General features: G+C 47.5%; 1 protein-coding gene across 5 annotated transcripts in view; it reads right to left on the bottom strand.

Moving 5' to 3' along the window:
* Window positions 1-13,504, bottom strand: part of TJP2 (tight junction protein 2) — a 140,821-nt gene that overhangs the window by 83,268 nt on the left and 44,049 nt on the right. The window contains exon 1 of one of the 5 annotated variants that reach the window (XM_050761231.1): window positions 1,131-1,509. The exons of 2 other annotated variants lie outside the window; for them this stretch is intronic. In XM_050761231.1, the coding sequence (XP_050617188.1) occupies window positions 1,131-1,190 (60 nt within the window). In that variant the 5' untranslated portion in view covers window positions 1,191-1,509. Of the gene's footprint in view, window positions 1-1,130; window positions 1,510-13,504 lie in introns of those variants that run through there. 2 more of the 5 variants (XM_050761225.1, XM_050761228.1) reach the window with 2 other exon arrangements.

The following is a 13,504-nucleotide window of genomic DNA, read 5'->3' as shown; positions in this document are numbered from 1 at the left end:
GAAAACTTACTGAATAATCAAATTTCATTCTCTCAAGCAGGATATGCGCTAGTACTTTGCTACAAATATATTTACCGCTACGAATTTCTCACTTCGCGTGATCTGCCCAGGTGTGCTCTCTTAGAAAATTACCTCTCTCTCTGAATCATGCTGACAAAGGTGGACCTGTTTTCCCAAGAGGACCGTCAGCACACCCAGCACAGACCACCTGGGAAGCTGAAGAAAACGGCCTCCCTCCTCCCCGCTGGGGTTCCCCGGACTGAGAGCGGGAGTGAGCAGCGCAAGGCAGTTTCTATCATGGGATGACTCTCCGCTGGGAACTTAAGGGAAACCACAACCATCATTACTCAGGCCAGACAGCTGCCAGAAAAGCAGCCTAGCCTAAGAACTGAAGCTGAAATAGAGGTGGGAGGCTGTATTCCACTATTAAGCGCGGGAGCACTCACTCCCAAGTTTGTCCACATTTCAAGAATGTTAAAACCCTGTATTTATAACTTAAACTACCGTGTAAAAGCGGAAACTTGACAAATGAAGACACAAAATAAAAGGAACTGGTGACAGGTAGGATAGTGTCAGAACACAAAGCATTCATCACACTCCTCTTTTGTGGGTCCTTCCAAACCTCCATCCCCATTCTCCACTGGAAAAAAAAAATTTTTTTTTACTTATACTACAGAGGCAACTGATTGAAAAGGAAAAGGGATTCTGCTCTGTGAGGAGTTTTCAGTTTCTCTCATGTACACAAGTCTGTAACTGCATCAATACAGAGTGTGGTTTGAAATAGAGAAAGAAACACAAAGACATGCAAGCGACACAACAGACACAACGAGACGCCTCCAAGCCAGCAGAAATCCAGGACACTGGGTTCAAGACCGTGTCCCTACTCGCGCCTTAATCTCCAGCCCAAGTGACTTCAGAGTAAAGGTTCTAGGAGCCCCGGAGGCCACGAGCCATCAACCCGGACGGTGAAACCTACCCCTCCCCTGCGTCCCACGCCCGGGTGGGAGAATCCCAGCTTCCTACGGCGCATCGGGGAACAACTTCAGAGCAGCACGCGAGCAGAGCCCCCGCGCTCCCACGCTCACGCTCGCTACCCTCCTCCCAACCGCGCGGCGCAAGGAGGCACTTACGCGGAGCCAACCTGACAGCTCCCGCCGGGGAGGAAACCCGCGGTCTCCTCGCACCGGCATCTCGGACGCAGGTCCCGCGTAGGCGCGCAGCTCCGGGTCCCGCTTCTGCTCCTGCTCCTACTCCTCCTGGGCACCACGGGACAGTACTCTGACCCGCAGCCCCAGCCGCCGGGGTGCCGACCCGCGGGGACCCACCCCTTTGTCCCTCCTCCCGCGGCGCCGGCGGCTGCGGCGTCGGCCCGCCCCCCGCCCCAGCGTTGCGCCTCCGCGCGGGCCGCCCGGCCCGGGAAACTCTCAAATCGGCCGCTACCACCCACACGCCTGCCGGGGAAGGGCTCGCCGGCGCCGCGCCTCCGAGGCCCCCGCGGCAAACCGCGTCATGCGCGAATCCTGGCCGGGGGCGGGAGGCGGCGGCGGCGGCAGGAGAAGCCCAAGGCCCGAGCGGCCCGCGCCGCTCGCGCCTGTACCCCTCCACCCCCGCCAGCCCGATGGTTCGTTCCGCGGCGTGCACTGGAGCAAGCAGGTCCAGCTCCGAGCGCGCGCGCCCTGGTTTGGAGACCTCGAGTGAGCTCTGGGCGCTGCTGGCCCGAGTGTCCGTAGGGTTCCCCGATGAGGTCGCGGGGGCATCCTGTAGGAAGACTTTTGGGCGAGGTTCGCAGGGCCTCACACAGGCGGTGCTTCTGTTCTCTTACGAAGAGTCGAACTGGGAAAAACCTCAAAGTTTTGAGTCCTGTCTAGAGGCCTGCCCGGCCAACCAACACATACACGGCCTTGTACCCCAGATTTCTTAGCCCAACAACTGCCTACCCGAATTCCAAGGGTATAAGATGTTCGTATTAAATATTAAAACAGGACTTTTCAGGACAATATACTCCAGGTTATCTCTTTGGCACATTTCCAACAATTCCAATAATTGAATTGTTATTCAATTACAGAGATTGAAACTCCTCTCCCATCATCAGCTTATAAAAGGTTGCCAGTAGGTCACAAGTGCTTATCTGACAGGATTCATGTAATGCAACTCAGTGTGCTTATTCGTTTCAAAGTCCTCTATGTGCAAAGAATTGTGCAGTTAGGTAATTTGGAGAATCCAAACAGGTACCGATTAAAAATATAACCTTGGGTTTGAAATCTTAAAAAGCCATCTTGTAAGAGAATAGTTTTGCCTGCCGTGCTCTTCCCTTAATTGTAAAATAAAACTCGACCTAGGCTCACAAGTAGAAGGTAAAAGGTGTGATCTGCCCCAGAGGAGATGCAGATGCTGGGCTTTCTCCCTGAAAAGTTGCTTCACTTCCTGCCTGATCAAAACAAGTCTAGCAGTTTCGTGGAAAAACAAGTCCAGTAGATGCCTCTCCATAAGTGTTATGCTTCTGGCCTCCTTTGGAGTAACTAAGTCCACACCTCTGGATAAAAAGCACTGTGACTAACGTTTCCCACTTTGCCTCAAGTCTTCAGACTTATACATTTTGGTCGTATTCCTGATGTAAGACGTTGCTCTCCTGATCTAAGCACCTATTTATAAAATGTTTCCCAAATCTGGCCAGGCACGGTGACTCATGCCTGTAATCCCAGCACTTTGGGACAGCAAGGCGGGAGAATCACTTGAGCCCACGAGTTTGAGACCAGTCTGGGCAACATAGCGAGACCCCATCTCTATTTTTTTAAAAATTGTTTTAATCAAAAAAAAAAAAAGGAAAAAAATAAAATATTTCCCAAATTAGGTGGTGCTAATAAAAATGATAGCTCTTGAGAGATGGCCACACCTTAGTGACGTGGGCTTAGAGCCACTAGCATTTAAAAAATAATCCAGAATGTGGCAGTTATGTCTACTGACTGATTTCCTTTTTTCTCTCCAGAGCTGTACTGTTCAATAAGATGACCACTTGCCACCAGTGTTTACATTTACATGTAAATTAACTAAAATTAGAGGAAACGACAAATTCAGTTCCTCAGTCACACTTGTCTCATTTCAAGGGCTCAGAAGCCACATGTGGCTAATAGCTACCCTATTGGACAGTGCTGATATAGAATATTTCCATTACTGCAGAAAGTTCTGTTGGACTGCACTACTCGAAATGATGAAATATTTATAGACAGGAACTCCATTCTTCTGGCACAACACCTGACAGATGATAAACATTCAGTAAATGGTTGTTAGAAACATGGTTCAGTTGATATACTGGCTTTTTTGTTGGTGGCAGTGTAAATCAATAGAACTCTTTGGAGAAGAAATGTATTAGTCATATTCTTCACACATTCTGCACATTTTAACCCCACTCCTAGAATGTGTTTATCCAAAGAACTTCTACTTGGCGGGGCGCGGTGGCTCATGCCTATAATCACAGCAGTTTGGGAGGCCGAGGTGGGCGGATCACGAGGTCAAGAGATCAAGACCATGCTGGCCAAGATGATGAGACCCCATCTCTACTAAAAATACAAAAAATTAGCTGGGCGTGGTGGCATGCACCTGTAGTCCCAGCTATTCGGGAGTCTGAGGCAGGAGAATCGCTTGAACCCAGGAGGCAGAGGTTACAGTGAGACGAGATTGCACCATTGCACTCCAACCTGGTGACAGAGTGATACTCCGTCAAAAAAAAAAAAAAAAAAAAAAATCTTCTACTCAACCGGTACTTACTGAACATCTCTGTTAACTCCTTGATAAAATACTCAGGATCCTGCCTCAGGGAATTCTGTCTATTGCAGTAGACAATCAACAAGTAATGCTAAACTGTGTAAGTACTGAGATTCCTGGCAGGTTCAGAGTGGTCTGGGGGGAAGGAGTTAGGGAAGGCTTTCCAGAGATGGGGTTGCCTATGCATTCTAAAGGAGAGGCCAGAATGAGTTTTTGAGACACAAAGTAGGAAAAAAGCCTTCCAGGTAAGGGTAATAAATAACACAGAGAGAAGTAAGGAATGAAGAGACAGCAGGCTTACTCCTGAGGTGCCAGGAGGTGAAGTTGCCCAGGCAAGTATAAAGATGGATGTGACAGTTGGTGGGGGTTGGCGAGGAGGAGAGTGTTAGTAAGAATGACAAGACAGGCAAAGAACGCATTTTTGTGTGAATGCAGGTAAGAGATGACGTGGCTATGAAGTGAGGCAGTGTTCGACAAAAGGGAGCCAGATTCTAGAGAAACTAAGGAAGTATATCGGGAGGCTGGATGACTGCCTGACTAGATATGGGGAGACGCGAGAGGGAAGTGAGCCTATGCTGACTCTCAGGTTTCTGGCTTACTTAAAGGAGATGACGGTGGCTTTTATCAAAACAGAGAACACAGGAGTGGGAGCAGATCTTGGGAGGAGCTTGAAGAAGGATGATGAGTTTAGTTATAGACTGATTTTCAAGTGCTATGGGTCATCCAAGTGAAGATGTTAAGTAATTTAACAAATGTATCAAGTGTCTAGTATGTGCTAGGCACTGATGAGTATTTGGGATGGAGGAACTGATTTGGGTATCATCAATATATCATAAAGTTGAAGTCTTGGGAGGGGACAATCCCACATTCAGAGACGTGATATAGATTAAGCCAAGAGAGGACTGAGGACAGGACTCATCTCTGGGAATGCCAATATTTAGAGGGCAGACTTGAGTCGCCGGAACAGAGACCAAAGAGGAGCTGCCAGAAAGGAAAGAAAACGCCTCTGGAGGAGTGTCCAAAAAGCCAAGGAAAGAACAAACTTTAGGAAAGAGGGGGAGGCCAACAACATGGAATTTCGAGGAGGTCAATTAAGGTAAGAACTGATGATGTTAAGTAGAGGACCACTGCTTATCTTGGTCAGAGTTGTTTTAATGGAAAGATACGACTAGAGGTTAGATTACAGTGGGTAACTAGGTGTGAGGCAGCACTTCATTGTATGCCTATATCTAATAATGAACGGTGGAAATCACCGATGTCCAATGATGGTGGGCTGGGCTATTAAATTACAGTGAATCAACTTAATTGGCATAGCAGACCATCATTTAAAATTGTAATAAGGGGCTGCGCGCGGTGGCTCAGGCCTGTAATCCCAGCACTTTGGGAGGGCGAGGTGGGCAGATCACGAGGTCAGGAGATCGAGACCATCCTGGCTAACACAGTGAAACACTACCTCTACTAAAAATTAAAAAAATTAGCTGGGCGTGGTGGTGGGTGCCTGTAGTCCCAGTTACTCAGGAGGCTGAGGCTGGAGAGTGGCGTGAACCCGGGGGGTGGAGTGAGCTGAGATGGCGCCACTGCACTCCAGCCTAGGCAACAGAGCGAGACTGTCTCAAAAAAAAAAAAAAAAAAATTGTATGACAAGGAGAATGATAATGCTATAATTATCAACAAAAACACAAATTATATCTAATATGATGATAACAATGACAAAATTATTTTAAAAATATAAGAACTGGAAAGTATGCAAAAAAATGATTTCATGAAAAAACAGGCTTGTGCATATATTTTTCTTTTTTTTTGAGACGGAGTCTCACTCTGCTGCCCAGGCTAGAGTGCAGTGGCCGGATCTCAGCTCACTGCAAGCTCCGCCTCCCGGGTTTACGCCATTCTCCTGCCTCAGCCTCCCGAGTAGCTGGGACTACAGGCGCCCGCCACGTCGCCCGGCTAGTTTTTTGTATTTTTTTAGTAGAGACGGGGTTTCACCGTGTTAGCCAGGATGGTCTCGATCTCCCGACCTCGTGATCCGCCCGTCTCAGCCTCCCAAAGTGCTGGGATTACAGGCTTGAGCCACCGCGCCCGGCCAATATTTTTCTTTTTAAAGTTAGTTATTGTTTGTGCAATGGACAATTTTTTCAACACTTTTCAGTGTATATTACAATATATAAGGTCTCTGAAACAGGTTGGTCAGCTGGGTGCAGGGATTCATGCTTGTAATTCCAGCACTTTTGGAGGCTAGATGGGAGGATTGCTTGAGCCTAAGGATTTGAGTTTAGCCTGGACAACATAATGAGACCCTGTCTCTACAAAAAATAATAATAAAATAAAATTAGCTGGGCATGGTAGCATGTGCCTGTAGTCCCAGCTACTCGAGGACTGAGGGGAGAGGATTGCTTGAGCCCAGGAGTTTGAGGCTGCAGTAAGCTATGACTGCACCACTACACTCCAGCCTGGGTGACAGAACAAGACACTGTCTCAAAAAATAAAATAAATAAGTTAGTCAGAAGACCTCAAATTAATGTGATAAACTAAATGCCTCTTAGTCATATTTTCTCAAGAATGTGGAGATTCTTGAGAAAAACACACACATATACCTATATATGTATATCTACGTATATATCTGCAATATGGTTATAATGTATCAATGACTGGGAGCAAAGAAAACTAACATTGAAAAGTTTACAGTTCAGCCGGGCGCACTGGTTCACGCCTGTAATCCCAGCACTTTGGGAGGCCAAGGCGGGTGGATCAACTGAGGTCAGGAGTTCGAGACCAGCCTGACCAACATGGTGAAACCCCATCTCTACTAAAAATACAATAAAATTAGCTGGGCGTGGTGGCAGGCGCCTGTAGTCCCAGCTACTTGGGAGACTGAGGCAGGAGGATCACTTGAACTCGGGAGGTGGAGGTTTCAGTAAGCTGAGATCACGCCACTGTACTCCAGCCTGGGTGACAAGAGTGAAACTCCGTCTCAAAACAAAAACAAAAAGTTTACAGGTTCACCAAACAATTTAGTTAACGTGTACACTGTAAAGTAGACTGGAATCATAACTCTCCTTTAACAAACCTTTCTTGAATGCCTACCATATACCCTGGGGTAGCTATAGAGAAGATAATGACAATTTATAAAAGGGAGGCTGCTCACAGTGTGATGAAGACAAAGATATGTAAACACATGGTGACACGTCAGGAGAATTGCTCAACTACAGGGATGACTAAAGTGCTGAGGCAGCAGCTAAAACTCCGCCAGAGGGACCTGACGTTTTTTTCAGTAAAGGCCTTCTGTCCTCCCCACGCCTCGCCCCCGCTTCCAGGTAGCCTCATCTCCTCTCCTGGCTCCGCCCATCTTCCTCAGTCCAAACACCAGTTAACAATAACAACCCCGGTTCACCTGCAGGCTTCCTCCCACAATAACCACCCCAGTCAATGGCCCCTCTGATTACCTCCGGGAGAGCGGCATCTAACATTCTGCTTGCCCCCTTATGCTTTCACTTTTAATTATTATTTATTACTCACTTTCTTTTTTTTTTTTTTTTTGAGACGGAGTTTCACTCTTGTTGCTCAGGCTGGAGTGCAACGTACAATGGCGCGGTCTTGGCTCACTGCAACGTCTGCCTCCCCGGTTCAAGCGATTCTCCTGCCTCAGCCTCCCGAGTAGCTGGGACTGCAGGTGCCTACCACCACACCTGGCTAATTTTTGTATTTTTAGTAGAGATGGGGTTTCACCATGTTGGCCAGGCTGGTCTCGAACTCCTGACCTCAGGTGATCCACCTGCTTCGGCCTCCCAAAGCTCTGGGATTACAGGCACGAGCCACCGCATCCAGCCCTCATGATCACTTTCAAAGTTTGTTAAAGTCCTCTTCTTTTTTCTTTTTTGGGGTGGGGGTAGTTAACATGTACACTTCCCAGATCCCAAATAGCTACAAGACTGCTTTCAGTTGTATACAGAGCTGCTTCTAATGCCATATGCCCTCTGACACCCACCCCCGAAAATAATAGACCTCTGAATTGAGATGCTCCTCATTCCAGTACATGATGGGTCTAGAAATAGGGAACAAAGCTGACTTTATAGCAATCATAGATGTGTGAAGATTACAAAGACAGCAAAGTCTTTTCAAGCTATCTTTCAGCACAGAGGAACACATTCTAAACCACTGTAGGAACTCTCAGGCCTCCTCCGTCTTTTGGGCATCTGAAGATTCTTGCTTTTCCTTTAGAAACAGTCTGTGGATGACTCATAAGTAATTTTCAGACTGCCTGTCTTCAGGATTGTTCCCATATCTTGATATTATGTAGAAAGAACAGAAAGCTGCTCTAAGTTGCCACTTTTCAATTATTTCAGGTTGGTGCAAAAGTAATTGCAGTTTTTGCCATTAAACCCAATATGTTAGTATCTACATTTCTAGTATCTCAAAGAACAAAGAACAGAACAAATTTTCATGCAGACAGTCTTCTTCCTCTTCTTCCTTTTTTTTTTTTTTTTTTTTTTTTTTTTTTTTTTTTTTGACAGACTTTTGCTCTGTTGCCCAGGCTGGAGTGCAGTGGTGCAATCTTGGCTCACCACAACCTCTGCCTCCCAGGTCCAAGTGATTCTCGTGCCTTAGCCTCCCGAGTAGCTGGGATTACAGGCATGTGCCACCATGCCCGGCTACTTATTGTATTTTTAGTAGAGGTGGAGTTTCAGCACATTGGCCAAGCTGGTCTTGAACTCCTGGCCTCAATTGATCTGCCTGCTTCAGCCTCCCGGCCTCCCAGAGTGCTGGGATTACAGACGTGAGCCACCACACCAGGCCAGACAGACATTCTTCTATTTAGTAAAGCAAGTAACTTTAGGTGTAAGGCTATTTACATTGTTCCATAGTTACTGAAAACTATTTTCATTTTTGTTAATGTTTTAGACCACTGAGTTTTGCAAGAACAAGGTGCTCATTATAAAGCATTTGAGGAGTTCAGAAGAACACAAATAAATTTAAAACCTAAAGTCCTAATACCTATCTTCGACATTAGTGAACATTCCAGACACGTATACACTGAGAAGACTACATGGATGACTATCAAGAGACACAAAAACGAGATCCTACTACAGTTTTTCTTTCCTCTCCCCTCCCCTCCTCTCCCCTCCCCTCCCCTCTCCTCCCCTCCCTTCCCTTCTCTTTTCTTTTCTTTTTGAGACAGAGTCTTGCTGTTGCCCAGATTGGGGTGCAGTGGTGTGATCTTGGCTCACTGCAACCTCTCCCTCCTGAGTTCAAGCAATTATCCTGCCTCAGCCTCCCAAGTAGCTGGGATTATAGGCATGTGCCACCACGCCCAGCTAATTTTTCTGTTTTTTTTTCATAGAGATGGGGTTTCACCATGTTGGCCAGGCTGGTTTCAAACTCCTGACCTCAACTGCTCCACCTGTCTTGGCCTCCCAAAGTGCTAGGATTACAGGCGTGAGCAACTGCACCCAGCCTATTTTATTTATTTTTGAGAAAAGTTCTCACTCTTGCCCAGGCTGGAGTGCAGTGGCACAATCACAGCTCACAGCAACCCCCAACTCCTGGACTCAAGCAATCCTTCCACCCCAGCCTCCCAAGTAGCTGGGACTACAGGCCCACGCCACCAGGCCTGGCTAATTTTTAAAAAACGTATATTTAAGGCTGGGCACGGTGGCTCACGCCTGTAATCCCAGCACTTTGGGAGGCAGGCAGATCACTTGAGGTCAGGAATTCAAGACCAGCCTGGCCAACATGGTGAAACCCCGTCTCTACTAAAAATACAAAACTTAGCCAGGCATGGTGGCACATGCCTGTAATCCCAGCTACTCGGAAAAAGAAATTATTTTGAGTAGAGATGAGGTCTTGCTATGTTGCACAGGCTGGCCTCAAACTCCTGGCTTCTAGCTATCCTCCCACCTTGGTCTCCCAAAGTGCTGTGATTACAGGCATGAGCCACAGTGCCTGGCCCTATGTTATTTTAATTAAAAACAGTAAATAAGGTCAGGCAGATGGCTCACACCTGTAATCCCAGCAATTTGGGAGGCTAAGATGGGAGGATTGTTTGAGCCCGGGAGTTCAAGACCAGCCTTGGGCAACATAGCAAGACCTGATCTCTACAAAAAAAATTAGCTGGGTGTGGTGGTGCATGCCTGTAGTCCCAGCTGCTTGGGAGGCTGAAGCAAGAGGATGGCTTGAGCCTGGGAAGCAGAGGCTGCCTAGCCGAGATCACACCACTGCACTCCAGCCTGGGTAACAGAGCAAGACCCTGTCTCAAAAAAAAAAAAAAAAAAAAAAAAAGAAAAGAATTAGCTGTGCAATTCAGAGTCAGCTGTGGCCTGAATGGATTAAGAAGCTGAGGTGCCCTAGACTGGTGTTTGGGGGGAGTCCTGGGTTGGAAGGAGATGGCTGTAGTCTAGGCTGACCACATGCAGACTCCTAGGTGACTTATAGGGCTCATCTGGGTGTGCTCAGGCTGGTGGGCAGAGGCCACGGTGGTGCTCCGCCTGGGGCTGAGGCAGACTGTAACCCAGATCCAGTCCTGGAAAGCCAAGAAGCATCCTATGGTATATGGTCTAGTTTAGACATATCTGCCAGGGAGCATGCTCTGCAACATGGAGGAACACTTCTTCCTAGCAGGACACCCTGGGTCCTCAGAGGCACTCCAAGGTGCTCCGAGGTATGACAGCTTTTATTATTTTACTGCTGTTTACACTGCAGAATATATGAAAGCCACACTCTCTTTTCGGGGATAGAGACCCCCTTATAGCCCTCCACTGAGAAACAAACAAACAGAAACAGAAACTCTGATAAATAATGATTGACTAAATGCATATTATGTGCCAGGAGCTTTTCATATACTACACTAAGTCATTCAATGTAGTGACTATATAGTCAGTATTATTGCCCCTGCTTCATACCTGAAGAAATTATGCTTCAGAGAAAGCAGTTTGCCCAAGGTCATCCCTAAGCAGATGTAATCCAAACCCACTGGGCATGGTGGCCACACCTGTAATCCCAGCACTTTGGGAGACCAAGGTGGGAGGATTGCATGAGCCCAGGAGTTCAAGACCAGCCTAGGCAACATAGGAAGACCCTGTCTCTACAAAAAAATAAAAATAATAAAAGTAAATGAGCCAGCATGATGGCATACACCTGAAGTCCCAGCCACTCAGGAGGCTGAGGCAGAAGAATCACTTGAGTCCAGGAGGTTGGGGCTGCAGTGAGCCGTGATTGTGCCACTGCACTCCAGCCTCAGCGACACAGTGAGACCCTGTCTCAAAAAAAGAAAGAATCCAGCCAGGCGCAGTGGCTCATGCCTGTAATCCCAGCACTTTGGGAGGCCAAGGCAGGCAGATCACTTGAGGCCAGGCATTCAAGACCAGCCTGGCCAACATGGTGAAACCCTGTCTCTAGTAAAAATATAAAAATTATCCGGGCATAGTGATGGGCACCCGTAATTCCAGCTACTCGCGAGGCTGAGGCAGGAGAATCGCTTGAACCTCGGAGGCAGAGCTTGCAGTGAGCTGAGATCGTGCCACTACGCTCCAGCCTGGGCGACAGAGCAAGACTCCGTCTCAAAAAAAGAAAAAATCCAAGCCCAGGTCCGTCAGATTCAAAACCCATTCACTTCATGGCTTTCTAGCTCCTCTATTCTTCGCCTCTACCCAATAAAACAATTGCATGGGGTGGGAGGAAAGGTGTGGCTGTTATTGTTGCTTTCCTTTTAGCTCCTTTTAACAGAATGCAAGACGATTTTTGCTCTCACAGCAACTAAAGTCAGTTTTATCCAAGCAATGCTGGGGAATCAAGTTTGTGAAACTCTTCCAATGAAATATTTAAAAGGTCGATGCCACAAATGCGATTTGACTCCCTGCAACGAGAGAATCTTTGATTCAAATGTTGTTCTGTTGCCTAACTGAATTTCAGAGCTCCCTTCACCCCCAAAATACTGTAAGAAAAACACTTCAGTAAACAAAAATTTTCACTAAATAAAAAGGCACTCCAGGCCGGGCGCGGTGGCTCAAGCCTGTAATGCCAGCACTTTGGGAGGCTGAGACGGGCGGATCACGAGGTCAGGAGATTGAGACCATCCTGGCTGACACGGTGAAACCCCGTCTCTACTAAAAAATACAAAAACTTAGCCGGGCGAGGTGGCGGGCCCCTGTAGTCCCAGCTACTCGGGAGGCTGAGGCAGGAGAATGGCGTAAACCCGGGAGGCGGAGCTTGCAGTGAGCTGAGATCCGGCCACTGCACTCCAGCCTGGGCAACAGAGCGAGACTCCGTCTCAAAAAAAAAAAAAAAAAAAAAAAAAAAAGGCACTCCTCTCAGCGGCTCTAAGAGGGAATCTAAGGTGAGCAAGGCCCATGGGACTGCCCAATACTCTGGGGAAACCAGAGGGCCCTGTGCACTACTCCTGAATTGCTTTAAAAAACTTATCACCAGAATCCGCTAGCTCTAAGAATTCAGGATCCTCGAGCAACACAGATTAAAGTTGTTGAAGAGTCTCTTAGATTCACAAAGTATTTTCGGATCTGAAAGTGGCCTTAGGAAAAGCCTGCAAATAGCTTTCCAGGGTAGCCATGAAAATTTGCATGGGCCTCTTTAAACAAAGGAAACTGGCCTGGAAAAGGCACCTCCAGGAGATGTTCAATAAAAATTGAAAATGTGGCTCATAAAATTTATGGTTCTATAGGACAGTGTCCTAAATTTCACTGATGATAAAAATCACCAGAGGCAGTTGTTAAAACCAGTGGCCTGGCCGGGCGCGGTGGCTCACACCTGTAATTTCAGCACTTTGAGAGGCCAAGGCGGGTAGATCACGAGGTCAGGAGATCGAGACCATCCTGGCTAACACAATGAAACCCTGTCTCTACTCAAAATACAAAAAATTAGCCGGGCATGGTGGCGGGCACCTGTAGTCCCAGCTACCCAGGAGGCTGAGGCAGGAGAATGGCATGAACCCGGGAGGCGGAGCTTGCAGTGAGCTGAGATCCGGCCACTGCACTCCAGCCTGGGCGACAGAGCAAGACTCCATCAAAAAAAATTTTTAAAAAGTGTCCTAGGTCCCTTACTAGAGATTCCAATTCAGTGACAGTCTGAGAAGGGCATTGGGATCTGAAAGCTTTCACATGCAACCCAGGTGATTCTCATCATGGGAGAGGTTTAGGAAATTCTGCTAAAGGGACATTGTTACATTTCTCTGACACAAGACAGAAAGATTACAATTTTGAAGTCAGGTAAAACATTCTGAAGTTTTTTTTTTTTTTTTTTTTTTTTGAGACGGAGTCTCGCTCTGTCGCCCAGGCTGGAGTGCAGTGGCCGGATCTCAGCTCACTGCAAGCTCCGCCTCCCGGGTTCATGCCATTCTCCTGCCTCAGCCTCCCGAGTAGCTGGGACAATAGGCGCCCGCCACCGCGCCCGTCTAGTTTTTTGTATTTTTTAGTAGAGACGGGGTTTCACCGTGTTCGCCAGGATGGTCTCGATCTCCTGACCTCGTGATCCGCCCGTCTCGGCCTCCCAAAGTGCTGGGATTACAGGCTTGAGCCACCGCGCCCGGTCAAACATTCTGAAGTTTAAAAAAAAAGTATTTGCAGCGGGGCGCGGCAGCTCACGCACGCCTGTAATCCCAGCACTCTGGGAGGGCTGAGGTGGATGGATTGCTTGAGCTCAGGAGTTTGAGATCAGTCTGGGCAACATGGTGAAACCCCATCTCTTTTTTTTTTTTTTTGAGACAAGGTCTCACTCTCTCACCCAGGCTGGAGTG

This window comes from Macaca thibetana, chromosome 15, assembly GCF_024542745.1.
Source record: "Macaca thibetana thibetana isolate TM-01 chromosome 15, ASM2454274v1, whole genome shotgun sequence".
Classification (NCBI taxonomy): Eukaryota; Metazoa; Chordata; class Mammalia; order Primates; family Cercopithecidae; genus Macaca; species Macaca thibetana.
This window is presented reverse-complemented; position numbering and strand designations above follow the sequence as displayed.